The sequence below is a fragment of the Engystomops pustulosus genome, chromosome 3 (genome assembly GCF_040894005.1).
Source record: "Engystomops pustulosus chromosome 3, aEngPut4.maternal, whole genome shotgun sequence".
Taxonomy (NCBI): Eukaryota; Metazoa; Chordata; class Amphibia; order Anura; family Leptodactylidae; genus Engystomops; species Engystomops pustulosus.
The window spans coordinates 23,963,631-23,985,292 of record NC_092413.1 but is presented as its reverse complement, the minus strand read 5'-3'; the positions used below and the strand labels follow the sequence as shown (position 1 = coordinate 23,985,292).

The 21,662-nt window shown below is 43.2% G+C and overlaps 1 protein-coding gene across 4 annotated transcripts in view; it reads right to left on the bottom strand.

Moving 5' to 3' along the window:
- The window catches only part of TTC7A (tetratricopeptide repeat domain 7A), a 265,076-nt gene that overhangs the window by 222,877 nt on the left and 20,537 nt on the right, over window positions 1-21,662 (bottom strand). For 3 of the 4 annotated variants that reach the window (XM_072140303.1, XM_072140306.1, XM_072140304.1), the window contains exons 4-5: window positions 10,878-11,008; window positions 10,102-10,220 (exon numbers count right to left, since the gene is read on the bottom strand). In XM_072140303.1, the coding sequence (XP_071996404.1) occupies window positions 10,102-10,220; window positions 10,878-11,008 (250 nt within the window). Of the gene's footprint in view, window positions 1-10,101; window positions 10,221-10,877; window positions 11,009-17,032; window positions 17,160-21,662 lie in introns of all 4 variants that reach the window. The other variant, XM_072140307.1, reaches the window with a different exon arrangement.

Sequence of the window (21,662 nt, the reverse complement as noted above, 5' to 3'; positions counted from 1 at the left end):
AAATATGCTAATGAGACAGTTGGTGTCACACGGATGTGTCCTCAGCACCCGAGAGCACCGCTATTCCTGCCTGGACCGCTTCCCTCCTGAGAGAAGAAAGGAGACACTGGATTAAAAAGGGAAGAAGGTGCTGAAGAGAGAACCGGACAACTGCCTCAGATTAAAGTGAGAATATCTTGAGGAATGGCATAATGGTCAGAAATGAAATGTAGATATGTTTGAAGTCACAGCCCATTTCTCTATTCTGTCAGCAGATTATAATTCTTGGTGGAGGTGGTAGACTCCCTCTAAGGGGCTGAATGTAGCTTTTCAGTGAATGTGGGTTTCAATCATAATTTAAATTTTTTTTTTTAAAACTACCCCGTATATACTCAAGTATAAGCTGAGACCCCTAATTTTACCACCAAAAACTTGGAAAACCTATTGACTCGAGTATAAGCCGAGAGTGGGAAATGCATTGGTCACAGCCTCCCAGTATATAGCCAGCCAGCCCCCTGTAGAATATAGCCAGCCCCCTGTAGTATTTAACCAGCAAGACCCCAGTAGTATATAGTCAGACAGCCCCCAGTAGTATACAGCCAGCCAGCCCCCAGTAGTATAGAGCCAGCCAGCCTCCAGTATTATAGAGCCAGCCAGCCTCCAGTAGTATAGAGCCAGCCAGCCAGCCCCCTCTAGTAGACAGCCAGCCCCCCCGTAGTAGACAGCCAGCCAGCCCCCTGTAGTATGCAGCGAGCCAGCCCCATGTAGTATATAGCCTGCCAGCCCCATGTAGTATATAGCCTGCCAGCCCCCAGAAGTATACAGCCAGCCCCCTGTAGTATACAGCCGCCAGAAGTATACAGCTTGCCAGCCCCCAGTAGTATACAGCCAGCCCCCTGTAGTATACAGCCAGCCAGCCCCCAGTAGTATACAGCCAGCCAGCCCCCAGTAGTATACAGCCAGCCAGCCCCCTGTAGTATGCAGCGAGCCAGCCCCATGTAGTATATAGCCTGCCTGCCCCATGTAGTATATAGCCAGCCCCCAGAAGTATACAGCCAGCCCGCCCGCAGTAGTATACAGCCGGTCGTCCCCAGTAGTATACAGCGAGCCCGCCCAGCACATAAAAAAAACAAACTTACATACACACCCTCCAGCGCCCCGATGCTTGTCGCAGCTCCTCTTCGGTCTTCTTTCTGCTCCATAACCCGACAGAGATGCTTCCTTGCGCCGGCAACCGGCAGATCGCAAGAAAGTGTCTCTGCCGGCTAATAGAGCAGAAAGAAGACCGAAGAGGAGCCACCAGGAGCCACGATGAGGCTCGGGAGCCACAACGAGCATTGGCGCGCCGGAGGGTGTGTATGTAAGGTTTTTTTTATTGACCTGTGTATAAGCCGAGGTGAGGTTTTTCAGCACATTTTTTGTGCTGAAAAACTCGGCTTATACACAAGTGTATACGGTATATTCTTCTCGGTTTCATTGTAGGCCATCAAGAGGTCATTACATCATCTGCTTTAAGGGTAGCAGAAGATGACAAAAAAATCTATACTTCACCCAAGTGACGCCTTACTGCTTCCAGTATTACACTCCAGTCCTCCCGGCATGTTCTTGGGATCAGAATCCCATGTCGACTGCATAGTTGTTTCCATGTGAACAAAGCCCCATGATCAGGGCTGATTCTAGCCTTGTTGCCGCCTAAGGCAAAAAATTAAATTTTGCCCCCCCCTACCCATAAAATAGGTAGATGTCCTTTATAGTAAAAAGGATGCAATTACACAATTTGGCCACTAGGTAAATAGGAAAACAGCCAAGAGAAACCAATATAAGTTTATGAGTTCCTGCTGCTTCTATGCAGGAAGGTAGCATTATAACTCTCTTATTTTTATTATACACAATGTCTTTTTTTTTTTTTACAGGTTTTAGGACCCTTTGGATTATTATTGAACAAGAGGATTTTATTACATTTAATAAAATGGTCAATCAAAGGTCTGGGGGAGTTTTTATGTCAATAAAATATTTTTTAATTTGTGTGAGTTTTATTTATGTTTACCACATTGAAGACTTAGTAATGTTTCCTATGTTATAGATGGTGACCATTACTAAGGCTGGGGTTTAATGCTAGCATCAACCCCCAAATAATTCCCCGGCACCCACCACCATCAGGGGTGTTGGGAAGAGTCAGATACCCACAGGAACAGACCAACTACGACCTGGCAGCGCCGCAGAAGAAAATAGAGTGGAGGGAATAATTATTCACCTGTGTGTTGCCCCCTTTAAGTGAGTGGACATCTGCCGCCTGAGGCGAGATTCTCATCTCACCTCATGGCAGATGCGGCCCTGCACATGATAAAGACTCTTTAATGGAAGCTTTCAATGGGATGCAAATAGTTTTTATATTTTTGGCACATCCCCTGCATTTTGCCCCTTCTATATACTTTGATTAGCCCCATTACAAGCCAGAGGAGTCCACTTGTGGTCTTGGAGGTTGTCGCTACAGCAGAGGACACAAGCCAGTGACTGAACTTTAGCCAAAGGGATAAAACACTACTGGGAAAGATGTATCCTTATAAAAAAAAAAAAATCAATGGCATCTGACGCCAGTGCATTCCCAGCTATAAAGCAGAGATATTCAGCTGCCTCCTACCTTAACACATCAAGTCTGAGAATAGGCAGTGACCCAGGGGGTGTTATCCCAGGTTTACAGCTCTGGAGATTCTTCAAGGAAAAAAATCTTTGCAGCTACGGAAAAAAATCATTAGTGTGACACCAATTTTCCAAGTCATCAATTCCAGAAATAACTATTTGGCGCTTCCATCTAGTTATACAGTGATAGACTATCATGGAATAGTTACACTGATGCAACTCTCTATAGGAAACTGTCTGACAACTCCTGTGGGAGATGAAGCATCAGGATGGGTTGTCGGGGCTAATACAATCTACTGTAACTAGCCAGAGTCGGAGGGGTATTTATCGTGCGTCGGCACGTGATATCCCCGCCGAGCCTCCGGGACAGCCGGATACATCAAGAAGTTCCGGCCCTAATAATTTGTGATTATTTCAGGGTTCTGACGCAGAAGCCATGATAAATAACCCCAAAATCTCAGGCTGACATAATAGTTGATAAATAAATTATGCCGATTTTATTGTTTGCTTGGGCTTATTTTCAGGGGGATGTCATATTTTTTCCATGTACAAAAAAACACACTTATTCTTGAACCAAAAAAATAAAAATCAACATTTATACAAATAAAATTGAGTCACCATTTTCTGGAACATCATCACAACTCTACAAACTCTGGATTCCATTGTGAATTTCTTGTGATTCTATTGCCTTTGGAATCTTTTGTTCCCAATTTCTCATGTCTAGTAATGGCACTTTCCTTACATGAGCCCCTCTGGTCCATGTAGCAGCCTGGAGCACATTGCATCTGTCAGCTCCCTCTTCCTCCTCTTTCTTCATGCAGTCTTCAGCAGGCAGGCTGGACGGGACCAGACTTCAAATGTCTTTATGCTCTGATCTGTTGTAACTAGAAACACAGTTCTGCTGTCATTTTAAAGAGCAGAATTAAAGAAGGGATTGAGTTTCTAGGTGCCACAGACACAGAGATATTTTTAGTTAAATTCAGGAATAGGAGCTCTATATAAAAATAACTCTCCAGAATGTAAATTTAACAGTTCAAAAGATATTGCTGTTTGTAATTAGGACTTATTTTCATGGTAGGAATAACAACAGTGTCGCATCATCCTCTGTCCTTATTAGGAGGTGCATTACTGTGTGTGAACAAGGGTTTAGCTGCTTTACTGTTTGCATTCATAAGCACCACACTTGTCTCTTCCTTCAACATAGCTTTAGTCCAGCATTAGGTAACCTGTGGTAATTGACAGCCTCCACACCACTCCCTGTGCTCCCTGCATATTTGAGCTCTGGCCCAATCACTATTGAGGGCGGGGCTTCTAGATCACATATTGGTTCTGCCTACCATTCATTCACTGCTGTTTAAAGAGAACCCGTCAGGCAAATTAACCCCCTAAACTAAATAGATTTTCATAAACTGCCATAAGAGAGCATTGCCTCTATCCCTTCATTGTCCCTCTACATGCCTGCAAACCTAAGCAATGAGAGCCTAGAGCTGTATGCAAATGACCTGTGAGGTGTCCAATGACCCATTAGCATATTCAAGCAGTCCAGCTTATTCATGAGTGGGAGGCACAGCCACACCCCCAGTGCATGACTGACAGCCTGTGTAATGATGTGAGGCTGTATAATGATGTGCTTCCTGGTGCTGGTGGCCACGCCTCCTGCAGCCTCTGTGTATGAGATACTCCTATACACATGACTGACAGCCTGTATAATGACGTGAGGAGAGATACAACAGCTCCAGGCAGCCATGTTATAGCAGAACATGTCAGGTACTTGTGTAGCTGATGCCTGTGTCTCACACATGTGTATTAGGATGGAGAACTTGTCAGCAGATAAAGCACAGACACTATCAATGCTTTACTATACATCACACACAGACATGAGCAGGGGGAGGAGAGGGGAGGGCTAAAAGGGGTGACATCACTGCCTCTGACCATGTGACCGGCCTCATTCACATAATAAAGAAAGAGGATTTTAGAATGATTAATGTATGAATTGAATGCGATCCTCGTGAGCTGCTCCAACAGGTAGTGGTTACGGAATTAGCTGCAGAGACCTGATGACAGGTGTCCTTTAAAGAAGTTTTTTCTATCTATTATCTTGACTTGTTAACCTGACCTCTCTCCTGTCTGGTGATTTGGTACTGCGCTACCCTGCTCAGTCAACTTCGCTTATTTATTTGTATTGTTTTGTCCTTGTGTCCGTGTTTTGCATTTTGTAGGGAGGGATTGTCACCCAGTTGCTATGTACCACCTAGACTAGAGCATGTAAGGCAAGCAGGTAGGGCCTTTGGTAGGTTCCTTGTCAGGGATCACCGTCTTGTCTGTGTTCCTGTATTTGGTCCCTCATTACCTTAGGCCTTATTTTCTGAGAAATATGGTGGGAATAACAGATGTGAGATACAAAGGTGGATAGATAAATATTCACAGTCCAAATTGGAACCCAATTTTTCATATACTTCCAATTGTAGCTTAACTTGCATGTCACCCATACTTTATATGGATGACTACAGAAAGTGCAGAATCACAATGAATTGTGGTAATTCTACAATTACTCAAGTATTACATCATTTCAGTTTATGTTGAAAATACTAACAGACAGGACAACTTCCGTTTGGTTTGGTTCATCACCATCACATTGTGTCATTCCATTATGAAAATAATGTACAAAAAAGTCTACCAGCATCCTTTCTGTAATATTTAATGCTATTTTATATACATATATATATGTTATATTTGTCAGGGTTGGTGGTGGTAGACCCACTGTACCAACGCGAGCGATGACATAAGCCGATACCTCGGAGCGGAGTGTAAGTGGCACCCGGTTTTGACCAGAGCCCACCTGACCTTGGACTTTCTGCAGTGGGATACCACCAGGTCGCTCTACAGGCGCAACTTTGCTTGGGGTGATGGCCAAGGCGAGGTGCAGAATCAGCAGGCAAAATCGCAGTCGTGGTCAGGCAGAAGGTCAGGACAGGCGGCACAGGATCGGAGTCGGGGACGAATCAGAAGGTCAAGGCAGGCGGCAGAGAATTGAGGTCAGGAATGTAGCAGGGGGTCACAACAGATAATACACAGGAATCGCAGAAGACAGATTTCTCTAAAGCTATGAGGCACAAGGATCCAGCAGAGGTCACATCAAGAGGCCGGATACTTATCAGGGCAGCGGCCGGCCAGAGCCAATTTGCAGCGTGCAGGTTAGTAAATCTCACAAAGCTGGCGCATGGGCCCTAGGTGGCGTGGATGCGCAGGCCGGACCAAAGGAGCCGTCGCTAGAGCGCAGACGGGTATGGAGGCCGAGATAGGGGACCCGGAGGTGCACAGGAGGGCGGGCAACCTGGGACATGGGTCGAAGAAGCATCTGTGACAATATTAATTGCATATTAACTGAACATCTGGCATTGTAGGTAAAATATAATGTATTTCTGGTAAAAATGCTAAATAAAACCCTTTTTATTTGTATGCAAATTAGCATTGCAGTGCACAATGGGCGGGGCCATGGAGTCTGCTGCACCCTTGTCTTGTTAATTGTGATAGGGGGAGCAGGGTTTTTACTGTATCACATTTGTCACAAGTCAAGCATCCGGAATAAGTAAATCCAATTTGTGCTCAAATCCTAACACATACTCTAGACACTTATGACTCATTCCTGCACTCGTAATATCTGACATCCTGGAAGTGATTCACAGATTCAAAAGAAAATATATTCCAAGGAGTTGTGTCTATATTCCATGTCTGTGCTATATTCCGCCTGGTGCAAAGGGGGGATAAATCAGGAATAAACAATATCCTATCAAGGTTCTACAAATTCCATATGGTTCTTCCGTTTCTGTAAAGGTATAAAAGTTGCCTCACACTGGTAATCACCGAGCGTTTCTGTGATGTTAGGGTTAATCCCATCTTTGGTATTTATGGCGTATCCACCAGTTATGCTTCATTTCCTATTACAGTCACAGGCTATCGACTAGTAGGTGATAAATATGTGAGGACAACCCCTTTAAGGCACAAACATGCCTAGTTATGCAGGAATATCAGATATCTGATAAAAATCGAGATTTCTTATCCAGTCAAGTAAAAAATGTTGTAGGAGGTAAAAAGATAAGAAATATTATTAAAGGACTTGTACCAAGTTTTCAAGTTATTCCCCGTCCACAGGATAAGGTAGAATAAGCTGCTTAGTGGGGGTCTAACTGCTGGGACCCCCACCAATCATGAGGAAAAAAACCCCATCAATCTGCAGAACGGGGGTCCCGTTTCCACTAATGGGTATGCTCGTCATGCAGCTCCAATCAATACTAAGGGATTATCAGAAATTGCAGAGCACAGCGTTCAGGTATCTCTTGCACTTCTATTTATTGTCTATGAGAATGCTGGAAATAGCAGAACTATGCGCATTGCACCACCCATAACTTGACCCTGTTCTCTGAATTGCATGGGCCCTGTTTTGATAATCAGTAGGGTCCCACACCATTCAGCTAGTTACCCTCTATCCTCGGTGTAGGTTATAACTTGATAACCCCCTTAAATGTTCTGCTTGTTCTATAAGTGCAATGGTTTGTTGAGAAAATTGTAGAAGTCCCATGTTAGCCAGGAAAAATCTGAAATCTACAAAAGAGCTTAAGTAATGATACCTTCATTGGGTAACCAGTAAAATTATATTTGTTGTAAGCTTTCCAAGTGCAATCAGGGAAGTGTCCTCACACTGCTGTTCTCTGCAGTAAATTTCTATCCTTGGCTTCCCTCTAATCTATGTTCCCTCTAAACTGTTAGAGAAGTTTTCAAGTTGGGTTTCACATCAAGTACACACAGGAAGAGAAGTAAGAGGCATTGGAGCAGTTCTTTGCAGAGAGCTAAGAGCACAGCAGTGTAAGGAGACAGAACCAACTGCAACTCTGCAATACAAATCCATTTTTCACAGTCCTAGAATATACACAATGATATTGTTATACAGATCTCTAATACCCAACACTGGCTGCAGCTTTGTATGGTCAAAAATGACTGGTGCACTCCCTTTATTGTCTGGCATGATCCCTGGTTATGTGCTGCCAGCGCCATGTGATGTTATTAACCGTGTAATAGAAATGAAGGTCACTGAGAATAGAGGGAATACAGGACCAGATCAAAGATCTTCTTTGTCTCTGTGGCCGCAACGGAGACTTGGTCGTTGCTATATAGAACAGAAAAATATAATTAGGTTCTACATGACTATATGAGGAGAATCCCACTTTTTTTTTTTACTGGTTGAATCATCTGCTTAAATGTGAAAGGACTATCCATCCCCTTTACCCTTTATATCAGAGTACTATAAAAGTATAGTCGGGGCTAGCCCGAACCCCTCTTCTCCGCTTTAAGCAATGACCTGTCTCAGCCAGTGGTTGTTACCCCATGCAACTATATACATCCTGATTGCACATACCCTAAGTCTGGGAAGACACCTCTGCAATCTGGGAGAAGACCTAGCTGCTGTGACTACTTATTCCCTCTCATATCTGCAATCTGGGAGAAGACCTAGCTGCTGTGACTACTTATTCCCTCTCATATCTGCAATCTGGGAGAAGGCCTAGCTGCTGTGACTACTTATTCCCTCTCATATCTGCAATCTGGGAAAAGACCTAGCTGCTGTGACTCACTTCTCCCCCCCTCTTATCTGCAATCTGGGAGAAGACCTAGCTGCTGTGACTCGCTTCTCCCCTCTCATATCTGCAATCTGGGAGAAGACCTAGCTGCTGTGACTCGCTTCTCCCCTCTCATATCTGCAATCTGGGAGAAGGCCTAGCTGCTGTGACTCACTTCTCCCCTCTCATATCTGCAATCTGGGAGAAGACCTAGCTGCTGTGACTCACTTCTCCCCTCTCATATCTGCAATCTGGGAGAAGACCTAGCTGCTGTGACTCGCTTCTCCCCTCTCATATCTGCAATCTGGGAGAAGGCCTAGCTGCTGTGACTCTCTTCTCCCCTCTCATATCTGCAATTTGGGAGAAGACCTAGCTGCTGTGACTCACTTCTCCCCTCTCCTTACAGATTTGATGTAATGTGACAGTGAACTTTTGTTAGTCAAGACAGAATTTAAGTAAAAAGCAGATCAGGGAGGAAAGAGGGGGGATGATAAGAGACCAAGTATGTGGTGAAAGAAGCACTTTGCTCTGAAATTACATATTACACAGTTTCTTGCTTTCTCTAGTCTTCTCCAGGTGCACTGGTTGAAGTGTCCTCACACTGCTGTACTCTTAGTTCTCCGTGTTGAATTGCTACAATTGGTTTCCCTCCGTTCTAAGTAACTGCTTAAGAAAGTTTCAAGTTGTCAATCCCTCACAACAAAAGACAGGTAAGCAGTTCAAGAGAGCTAAGAGCACAGCTGTGTGAGGACACACATGACCAATTGCAACCCTGGAATATAAATCCACTTTTCACAGTCCTGCTGCTACCAACAACAGACACAAAAGTATGGTTACCCAGATCTCCAGGGAGATTAATTTAGGCAAAGTTACTGACCACTTATAAACTTAAAGAAGACCTGTCATAAGATTTTAAATAGAAGAAAAAAAGACCTCAAATACTTACCTGCATGTGAGACTCACATCAGGAGATCCTGCGCCGTCAGGAAGTGGACAGTATCCCGTCTTCACTGCGCATGCGCTTCACCTATGACGCTTGCGCAGTGAAGCCAGAGATGCTCCAGCTTCAATTGCCAGAAAACAGATGCCCAGGGATCAAAGGCACAAGGTGAGTTTTAAGTTTATTTTTACTATCCCGGATGCTTAAAAAGGATGCAGGTCGATTTGGGACACTAAACCACCAGTCCATAAGGACCTGTGGGTGGTTTAGTGTCCCAAATCGCCCTTACAGGTTCCCTTTAACTAATTTTGGATAAAGCAGCAATACTTGCTTATATGTTGTAATATATCTTAAAGGGATTTTCCCCAGAAGAAAAGTAAGGCCCTATCCACAGGAAAAGGCCTAACTTGCTGATCAGTGGGGGTCTCAGTGATGAGACCCCCACAGATCACAAAAACGAGGGTTCCGATGGGGTCCCATGTACCTCCGCCAGACCCCCTCGTCGCTCCGTCACACTAATGGAGCAGACGGTCGCACATGACCGCTCTGCTCCATTTATCTCTATGGAGCTGATGGAAATTGCTGAGCGCTGCGCTCGGCGATCTCCATCAGCTCCATAGAGATTAATGGAGCAGAACGGTCGTGTGCGGCCATCTGGTCCATTAGTGTGATGGAGCGAAAAGAGGTCCAACGGATTGTTTTCGGGATCTCTGGGGGTCTCAGCACTGATCAGCAAGTTTTGTTCGTGGGAAAACCCCTTTAATAAATGAAATGGAAGAAATCAGACGGATCCCATTATCCGGTCTAGTTATGTGCCAGTCCTTACAGTCTACATCTTAGATGTCACAATAGACGACATACGAATATTGAAAGAGGTCGGAAATAATAATCTTATAATAAGATATCAGCCGTCTTCATCTGACCACTTACCCCCTCTTAAAATGTGCTGCGTAGGCTCCTCGCAGAGCTGCTTCTAGGAAGTAACTGAGTTCCAAATCATGACAAGAAGAGCCGCCCTTGGAAGTTCTGGAGTGAGTACTGTTCATGCTCTGAGAACGTACAGAATAATCCAAAAGAAAAAAAAAGTCATTATTTTGCCATTTTAAAACCAACTGAGAGCAGGTACACAAAGGAGATATAATTAACTATTACAGGAAATGTGTGCCAACAACATCAATTATAGGATTCAGTATAGTTCACTATAGGAAAAGGACAATGTGTTTGTGTACAGTTTCTTCCAAATATGTTGATACAATATAAGCAAATTAGTATGTGAAAGCTCGGGGCAATTTTCTTGTTTTGTAAGATCAAGAGAGATTCATATCCAAGACTTCTCTCAAGCTGCACCAGTTTTCTGGAATGCACTACCTTGCGCATTAGACTACAAACCAACTTCCACTCTGCTGACAGACAATGGCTCCTGTATATGGTGGTTAAAAAGTGGATTTTTGAAAGCACGGGGTGAAAGTTTTGACTCCAAACTGAATCTATTACGTTCCCTGAGTCACAGAGAACGGCTGTGCAAAACCTAGCATTTGTAAACAGGACGGGGCAGATTCCTTTAGTGGACATACATACACACACACTCATGCACATACATATACACATATACATATACACACATACATACTTTATATATAGCCTTATATATTAGATTTCCTCACTCCTGTCTGGGTTGACAAGATAAATTGTGGGTTATTACTCACCTTTTCTAATTCCTGTAAAAACACTTGTGCAATCCAACTGGCCTTCTCAAAGCAAGAAACCGCTTCCTCTTCTCTCTCGGACAGACGAGCGCGGGAGGCGATGGTGCCTGTAGAGCGCTCCAATGACAGACCTGGACAATGAGAAAAAAAAAAAATGTAAAAAATTTCCTCTCATATAGTTTTGCATTGATTGTATTGAATCAAAGGTGTTGTATATGCACAGAGCAGGCAGGACATTTCAGGGGTGTTTGGCATGTTTGGGGGTGGTCCGTATGGTCATAAATGCTATGACTACACTACAAATTGTGACATATTGGACATGTGGCTGCGAGGTGACTCGCAAATAAGTTGGAAACTTTTTCCAAAAACAGGATTGGTTTTTATGTAACACGGCACAGAGCTCAAAGAAAATCTGCACCCAAACAAGGATGACCACAGATTTGCAAAAATTGGGACTAGAGGACCTTGAGAGCTGAGCTACAGGACCCAAGCATAGATGATAGATAGTGGACAAAAACTTCTGCTTTACAACATCTAAAACAGCGGATCTCAGGGTCTGGATCCACTGGCAACCCATTTCAGCTGGACCAGCCAACTAAATTATGGGGGTCTCCCAAATAATGTTGTCTGAAGAGGGAAGTATTGGCCATGCTGGAATAATAACTGTTCTCTGGCCTCCAACTAACAAAATGCTGAATGACATCTCTCATGTGATTGCCTCTGTTCTCCTGATCAATTTGGTGTTTGCTTTAGAAAAATCCATCCACCCTTTCAAAAGATATGGCCTCTGTAAGATTATAAGTGAGCTAGCGCAAACTAGCCAAGGAGGCGGTAACCTTTTAAGAGACACACCCCCGAGGAAATAAAAGTTACAGCCCCCTAGGCTTGTATGCACTAATTCCAAAACTTCTAGGGGCTGTATTTTTTGAACGGATGGATGGATTTAAGCAAAAAAACCATCAAATTAATCAGGGGAGCAGCCATAAATTAGACACATTGCCAAATGTTCTCTTTGAAGGACATCTACCATCAGATTAGCTAATGATAGATGTGTATTACTCAGCTTCTTGTCCTCGGGAGCAGCCAACTTCTTTTATTATAACTTTGAATGCCCCCTTTTTGTCAAAATTAAAGTTTATGAAACATACAAATCACCTCCGGGCTCCACTGTAATCTACTTTATTCACTCCCCAGTGCCCCCTGGCACCGCCTATGAAGGGCTCCGATAACCAGTGACAGACTCTCTCTGCAAATCTTGTGCATTCACGAGAATAGGTTTCCTTGCGCTGCTGCAATTCTGCACTGCCGGCAGGGAAGCAAAAGCTATTCTTACGCATTCGCGAGATTTGCACAGGGAGCCACTCCATGGATGGTGCTAGGAGGCACCGGGGGTGAATAAATTAAATGGGTGCAGAGCACTTCAGGCTGATTTGAATATTTTAAGAACTTTCATTCAACGAAACTCAGGCATTCAAAGTTATAATAAAAAAAGATCCATGCTACCAGGGACGAGACAGGGAGGTGAGTAATGAGTACATCTATCATCTGGTAATCGGTAGATGTCATTTAACGAGAACATTTGCCAATGTGTCCAATTCTATGCCCAATTTTATTTCGGCAGCTCCCCTGATTAATTTGATGCCTCTTTCGCTTAAATACGTCCATCTGTTCAAAAGTAAAGGCCCCTAAAACTTTTGGAATAAGTTCATACTCGCCAAGGGGGGCGGTAACTTTTATTTCCTCGGGGGTGTGTCCCGTTGTGTAACCCTTGGAGGTGTGTCTCTTTCCACTCGAAGAAAAAAAGGTTACCGCCTCCTTGGCTAGTTTACGCCAACTCACATTTCACCTTGTCACCCGAAGGTCAGGCTTGTATGCTTAGTCCCGGACGATTTGCGTTATACCTCTGCATTGTTACAGTCCATGTTAAATACACAAATAACTGGAAAAGTCTCAAGTTATTGTTCGTGTCACTTCCTATTGCTAATAAGAAACCACAACTCAAATATTTGCTCGGAACTTTGTTTTACACCAGAATCGCACGCGGCTCCCCATATAATCAGCACAAGGAAGAAGAATACACATACAATAGGCAGGCAAGTTTGGCTTGGACTTTTGCCTAAATTAAAGGCAATTTTAAGAGAAACAGAAGCTAAATAAATAAGATATAATAGTAACATAAAAGACACAAGGCTTCTAAAATCTTGGTGTCAAACTCTTTGGGTTGTTGCTCATTGAAGTTCCAGGCAGTTCTCATGGTCTTGGTACTGGACAAATTCACCAGACTCCATTATTACAGAATATTTCTGGTGCTAGGGTCACGTCAGACTTTATAAAACTTAACCCCTTAGCTACCAGACTGTTTTGGGCCAACAAATCGGAGCACAGTTTGCAATTTTTTAACCCTTACCTTATGAAAGCCATCAATTTTTCAAATTTTTAATTATCATGGCCATAGTAAGGCTTCTTTAATGCATGTTGAGTTGAATTTTTTTTTATAACCCTTTAATTGGGGGTAAAACTGGGGGATGGGGGGATTTAATTCTTGTGCTTTTTTTAGACTTTATTTTTTATGGTAAAAATTTACTGTATAAATAACATGATGACTTTATTTTCCAGGTCTTTACAATTCCAGAGACACCAAATTTGTATACATTTTTCAATAATTTTTTTTGGGGGGGAATTGTTGCTGAAAACACTTTACAAAAAATCACGTCACAAAATTTCAAGACTCCTAATAATTTATGTTTTGGCTTGTTTTTTGTGGCTCAAGTTGCTTTTTTATTGGTATTATTTTAAGGTTTTTCTTTTCTTTATTTAGTGCTTTTTTATGTTCAGTGGTTAAACAAAACCAAGTGATTAAAGGGGTTGTCCACTTTCAGTAAGCAATTGATATTGTTTTTGCAATGAAATTTTGCAATATATTTTCTGTATAAACTCCACATTGTTCGTTATATCCCTGGTCATATGATGTCACACAGATGCACAGCTCATTGTATCAGAGTCTTGCTCCTGTGTGTCATGACATGACCAGAGATATAATGAGCTGTGCACCTGTGCGACATCACATGACCAGGGATATAATGGGCCATGCACCTGTGTGACATCACATGACCAGGGATATAACGGGCCATGCACCTGTGTGACATCACATGACCAGGGATATAACGGGCAGTGCACATGTGTGACATCACATGACCAGGGATATAACGAGACGTGCACCTGTGTGACATCACATGACCAGGGATATAACGAGCCGTGCACCTGTGTGACATCACATGACCAGGGATATAACGAGCCGTGCACCTGTGTGACATCACATGACCAGGGATATAACGGGCAGTGCACATGTGTGACATCACATGTCCAGGGATATATAACGAGCCGTGCACCTGTGTGACATCACATGACCAGGGATATAACGAGCCGTGCACCTGTGTGACATCACATGACCAGGGAACAGTTTTTATCTACAGGAAGTAAACAATGAAGCTTCCTATAGAATGGCAGCAAGCAGAGATCAAGAAAACAGCGATGAATTGATACAAAAACAATATATATAGAAGATCATGATTTTTGATAAATTACTACTATTAAAACTGACCCAATAAAGGCTGACGCAGCAGTGATGCAAGTATTGTTGATTCATACTGCTAGGAAAAATGCTATGTGTAATTTAAATGCCCCTGAGATGGCTACAATTGGACTTGATATACGAATGACGTGCTGAATCCGCCTGGAAAAAGATCAACAAAAACACTGATTTTCCCAGTGTTGAACGCAGGACAGAAATTGGATGGAAAAAGCAGCAAGGAGCTAATGACTTGTTCTCCTGCCACAGCCAGAATACCTTTCCATTCTCCTTGTTACTTGCAAAAATCTATATAAGCATCATAAGGACACATTCCCCCAACACTTGTATTTGGTTTTCATTGAGGGTTAAAATATTGTTAACATGAAATAGAATAGATTATCAACATCAGATTGCTGTGGGGTGGTCCATCGCCCATCACCCCAACAAACAGGAAGCAGACAGCTCCATACACTGTGTAGTGGTCACACCAGGTTACTGCAGATCCATTTACTTGAATAGGAGCTATGATTGACTTGGTTCGGACACTTAAAGGGGTATTCTCGTCTGGACATTCACATTTAGTTTGATAAATCTGCCATATATAAACATTTCTTCAATTGGATGTTATTAAAAAAAATGTTCCTGTGTGAAGATAATTTCTCATAAATGTAGTCATGTTGTCCCTTAGAAACAAGATTGGGTCCTCGGATACGACCCCCTCTGCTGGAGTAATTGCACAAAGGAACAAAAGGTGTTTGTAAATTAAATGTCCGGGAGTTACTGTATATCCTACAGCCGTCCTGTGGTAATGATTGCTGAATCCAGGAGGCCAGGCAGGAATCAATAGCGCATGTCTGGCCACTGCTGCCTAAATGTAACGTGGTCGTAACCGAGGAAGCCATCTCGTTTCTAAGGGACAACATGGCTACATTTATGGGAAATTATCTTCACACAGAAACATTTTTTTTAATAACATCCAATTAAAGATATGTTTATATGTGGAAGATTAATGAAACTGAATGTGAATGCCCAGACGAGAATACCCCTTTAACCATTGATTGGTGCCTTCTGGCGCCTGTTTATTAGCTGCTGTGACAGCTGAATTTTGGGGGTGCTGTGTGTTGGAACCCCATTAATCTGGGGTTCATATTAAGGAACTATATAGGTCACTGGTTTAACTGGTTAATGCCACAGGACAAGATTGATAATCCCAATTAGAGAGTACTTTCCGCATTAGGACGATCTATCTCGTCCTGCTGACAGTGGCAATACCAACAGTAACATACAGCCTGGGAGATCTCTTGCCGGGCAGTTTAACTCCTAAACTGCTGTGATCAAGCACACGGGGTTCTCTCTGTCACTCCCACGGGCCGCCACAAAGCGATCACAGGGTGGCAGGGAGTTGTCATTGGAGCCGGAGGTCTGATGAAGATCTTTGTGTCTGCCATGTATGGTGGTCTATTAGATGTGCCCTATAATAGTACCAATCTAACTGTTACCTTATCCCGCAATAAACAAGCCCTAATAATCATCTTTTGATTAAGGAATAAAATTTATAGCTCTCAGAATATGGCGACACAGGCAAATGTGGTTTCCTTAAAAAAAGTGTACTTATTTGCTAAAGCAGTAAAACATAAGGTGTCTCCTTCACCGTACTAACCTGCAGAATAATTTTATTATGTTTATTGTACTGTACAGTGAACTGCCTAAAAGTATTAACTAAAAACCAAGGGGCAAAACAACACAAAAGATTACCACAGTCACGGTTCCTGGATCCATGAGCAATGTCCCTGCTTTATCATGGTGGATTTTGAAGACAGATTTTGAAGTTGCCACCCCCCCCCCCCCCCACACACACACACACACTTTGCCCAAATCAAACAAAACTAGAGCCAATCAATTGTGCTACTCCTGTGCTGCTCAAATTTTTGTTTGTGCTGCTTTTGTTCTGAAGATATAAAGCAAGTTGTAAAGGCCAAAAGGTCAAAACTTTTATTAATATCTTAAAAACTATAGTGGCACAAACGGAAATTTCTGCTGCACAAACCTATCACAAACGTTTGACACCAATTTTGTAAGATTTCAATACAGTAGGGGGCAACTTCACTCATGTGTAGATTTACTTTAAGATGGAGTTTGTTCATGATACTGTATATAGCGGTCTTATAAGAAATGGGTGTTTGGAGATTTCTCTCTGATATATGGGGGACATTGTTTCCAGTGACATCCTATTGGCCTGTGATAGGACAAGGTATGTAGGTGGATGTGGTTTATGTATATATAAACTGTATATAGGGTCTTAGAATGAACAGAGATATGGGGAGTCATGTAAAACCCATACACAGAGTGAAAGGCCCGGATGATTTTGCATTTGAATTCACCAAGAATGTCACCTTGCCTACTAAATCAGGAGAAATCTAAACTAAAAACCAATAACACAAAATAACAATAATGCACTCTCTCTTTGTAAAACCTTTGTATAGTGTCATCATCACTTGCCCGCTACTGATTTCACATGATTGGCTTATTTTGCAGGATTGGTCACGTATATACATGCAGAATTCCCCCGGGGGTCATTACATACCATTCCATGATTCCTGTCTCAAGGTAGATGCAGCAGAGAGTGAAGAGCAGCAGATAGGGAGCAAGATTTTAAAGATATTCGTAAAAAGCATCAGATTCCATTGATCTGGAGCCGTCACAAGCGACATCTGACAGCAGCGCAAATCCCAGAGCAGCAAAGGGAAAAGAAGAAAGAAGACAGTTAAAGCCTCGGAGAGTTGAGCAGCGTCCCCGGCATTTCCATCCAAAATCACCAGGATAAAATTTAGGTAGTTAACCCTCTCACGCTTCTAATATATAGATCTACGTCCTAATTAAAGGGGTTATCCGGGTTTTAAAAATTTCTTATGGCCGGGCTGGGGAGGGCTATTTAAAAATTATAAACATGTACTCATCTCGCCCGGCGCTGCCGATGTCCCGCGCCACGGTCGGTCTTCTCTGTGCGCCGGTTTCACTATAAGGGCGCACAAGGAGATTCCGGCCGGCCGGAAGCTCCCATCTGACACCATCTCCCAGCGCTTAAAACGCTGAGAGATAGGGACAGATGGGAGGAGCCGGCCACATCGTGGACCGGAAGCTTCCTGTGCGCGGCTTCCGTGCCCCTGTAAACAAACAGCGCCACGGATTGAAGGGACCGTGGCGCAGGACATCGGTGGCGCCGGAGGAGGTAAGTACATGTTTATTATGTTTAAATAGCCCTCCCCAGCCCGGCCCTAAGTAATTTTTAAAACCCGGATAACCCCTTTAAAGGAACTCTACCATCAAATTCAAGCAAGGATAAACCAGGGACACTCAGGGCTCTTTTACATTCAGTTACGAATCCGCTGCATTTTGTATCCGTCGGGTTTCCGTTTTTCTTCCGTTTGCATCTGTGATGCATCCGTTTTGTCTCCGTGTCCGCAAAAAAAAAACTGAAGGTTCAACATTGCTTTAAAAACATCACACCAGGTTTTTTCAGCCTCATCAGTGAAAAAAAAAAAGTTTGCCTTCTGTGATCCGCATACGTGAAAAAAAATAGAACACGTTTCATAATTTATTTTCACGGACAACGGATCAGTCAAAATACAAGCCAAAGTGAAAACACCCATAGAAATGAATGGCTTTGTGAGGCATCCGTGGAAATCACTGAACCATGGATGTGAAAAACAACGCCAATGTGAAAAATCCCTTACTCATAGATCATGGTCATTTTCTTATATTTGTTATTCGTGGCCTCCTTCCTTCTAGTATTAACTTTTAAAACGATTCTAATGAGACAGAGAGGCTATGGACTTGTTTTCAGAGCCCTCTGTGCTGCAGATTCACAGGCTGTTATGCTGTGCATGAGTACCGTACTCCCCCCCCCACCCATCCCCACCCCCTCACTGTGTGCTCAATGCTGCTAAGGGTGCATGGGATGGAGTCTGAGAGGTGCTGCTGAACATTGTAACATCAGCTTGTGAAGCTAGAACTAGGAGGGGCTCTGGTATAGCCTTCCGGGATCATTAGCATAATTATAAACATTTATTTTAGGTGAAAGGAGGCCATGGATAACAAATATATGAAGATTACCACAGTCCTGGTGCCTAGATCTATGAGTAAGTGTCCCTGGTTTATCATGATGGATTTTGATGGTAGATTTCCTATAAAGTGGTTGTCAAGAAGTTGTAGTAGTAATCCAAAAATAGCTCCTCTCCAGACCATAGGTGATGTGCACTATTGCAACTCATTCACTTCTATACATCTCAGCTGCAATACCAGCACAAACCAATGTTTTTGTTACAGCCCAGACTAAGACTAGATCTTATTCATGTGACTGTGGCATAGTATAGACATACACAATGGACATTTATCAGCCCTAAGCGATCTCTCCAGACTTTCCCTGCATGCTTAAATCAGACCAACAATGATGCGTTCTCTGGAAACTATGGAACAACTCAGCTGAGCGTGCATGTGCTGTGAACAGGAAGAGCAGAGTAGACACCTTTGGCCGGTCCTTACCAAGGAAAAAAAGCTCCAGAAATGTAAAATTCTAAATATTCTAGATTTTAGTTTTTTCCCACAAAAAGTCAGGACTGCTTGACATAAAATCAGTGGACTTGACCAATGTCCTTGTTTCAATTACGTGTGAATTACGTCCTGAAATGCAATTTGCTTTTCAGCATATAAAGTTTCATTTAGGGGTGGGGTGATTTTGGAAATGGTAGAGAATCTACCACCGGTATATGAGGTTTTTTAGCTAAAGGCACTTACTGGTGGGCTCTGTGCTGCTGATCCTGGAACATATAGGGGCACATTTGCTTATCCATCCGGAGGAGTTCCCCGAAAGTGCATTTTCCGATTCACTTAGCATTGCCGTGATTCACTGAGATCGTGCACCCGATATCCTGCATGTGCCGCTTCCCCGCTCAGTTCCGCCGGAGTTCACCTCCTTCTTTCCGGTGCATGTAAGTGCATTGTCTTGCGACACAATTTGAATGTTAAAGAGGACCTGTCACCCAAATTTTCGGCACTAAGAGCTGCTTACTAAAGTAAGCAGCTCCTAGTGCTTGAACAAATGCTGCAGTGTTAGAAGGATAGCGTTACCAGAAATCTCCGATAACGCTATCTAACACTGTGGCGGGGTACAAAGCTGTCCGATGTATTCATGAGGGGGCGGGTTGGTGCACCGCCACCCTATGGAGCAAGCGGGGAGGTCCGGGGAAGAGGCAGCGCCTCTTTAGTAAGCAGCTCCTAGTGCCGAAATTTTGGGTGACAGGTCCTCTTTAAATCCCGCGCTCAGTCCGAATCAGTCGGATCGTGTGACGGCTCACCCCCCCGATTTGTGCCGCATGAAAGCCAGTGCAGATGCGCCAAAAACCTATCGAGTGTGACACATTCCCCTGTTAAATATATGTCACAGTTGCGCAAAACCCAAAAACGTAGGAAAGTCTGACAAAAGGGCGTCCACAGACCCTTAAATAAGCCCCATTGTGGTTAGGCACCAAAACCGTTGCTTTTGTCCAAAAAAATCAACTTTAGATGATATTCAAATGAAGCTCAGATGCTAGTTCCACGTCATAGCTTACGTTTGGCGGACCGTTCATATAGAACAGCTGCCCGCACGAGTGAAGTATATAACGCGCATGCGCGAGAAGTGCCGAGGGTGACATCACCAGCTCTCGGAGGCAGGAGGAGGGGGCCAGCTAAGGAGGAGGTGTGCATAATTATAATTTGGTGGTCCGCCGGGCGTAAGCTATGACGTGGAGGTAGCACCTGAGCTATATTTGAATATCATCTCAAGTAGATTTTTTTCCAGGATCAGCAGCAGAGCCCACCAGTAAGTGCATTTAAAAAAATATACCTGTAGTAGATTTCCTTAAAGACTTTTTTTTTTCATTTACTTAAATTTCAATGCCCCTGTGTAAGCCAGCCCAACAAGCAATCACTGAGACACAACAGGAAAACACCTCTCCACATACCGGGGAGCATTGTAAGTCTGATAAATGACAAAAGTTTTTTACATTCTTTGTTAGGAAACCACAAAATTCCATATGTTAAAAACTAAAAAAAAAAAAAGGTTCAAGCCTTTGCAGCAGTGATGTGTTAATGAAACAGTTTTTGTAAAGTTTTGTGATGCAGGGTCATCCAGTACTTTTTGATAAACTTAGTACAGTACAAACCTTTGTATTTACATACAACGGTTTAACCCTTGTGGTTTCCGCACAGAAGCCTCTTGGGATTTCAGATGTACTTTTAGCTCCCAGCTGCCGGGAGCCCAAGCGAAGAAGTAAACTGATGGCTACCGAGTGATAAACCTTCACGTATCCAAACGTAAAGCCGCTGGGCTTAAGTTTTAGTAATGAAATGTAATGAATTTAGATAAAAGTGTAACTAAACCTTAGAAGTCATTTATTTTTTTATTGCAGATAATAGCATGTGATGATAGTAAACTTTGTAATATACTTCATAAAGCAAATCGCCTTCTCTGTGCCTCTTTTTCTGCTCCTTTTTTCATATGTAGTAGGCAGACACCAGGTACAAAACAGACAGATAAGGAGGCTAAAGATAATTTTTTTTTTACATTCCTACAGAACATTGATGATGACAGACAGTACCTGGATAGTGTATACAGTTCAGGCATTAGACACCTCATCAGGTTCCTTCATCTGTCAGCTGGCAGTGGATACAGGACAGAAAGCTGATATAAAGGAAACCTACCATCTGGGTTCTATTTAATAAGGTCTGATAGGAGGTTATTTTATAAAGCCGTCCTTATTTTGTTTAAACTTTTAATAAAGCAGAACCTAGTAAAAATTTTAGCTGTTATTTATGCAAATTTTTTCTAGAGGCTGCTGGGGCTGTGAGTAGCCATGCTGTGGCATTGGAGCTACGGCTACTCTTTGATCCAGTAGCGTCTCTCGATCACTCCCACCTGTCTTCAGCTCACTGCATATGAGCACAACTCCAGCTTCACAGACTAGGGCTATGGACTGCCAGGCCTTGTGTACAAAGCTGGAGTTACAGCGCATGCGCACAACTCCGGCTTCACAGACTAGGGCGCGCAGCTACAGCGCATGCGCACAACTGCAGCTTCACAGACTAGGGTGCGCAGCTACGGGCTCCCGGGCCTTGGCTCCCAAGCTGGAGCTACAGCGCATGCGCACAACTCCGGCTTCACAGACTAGGGCGCG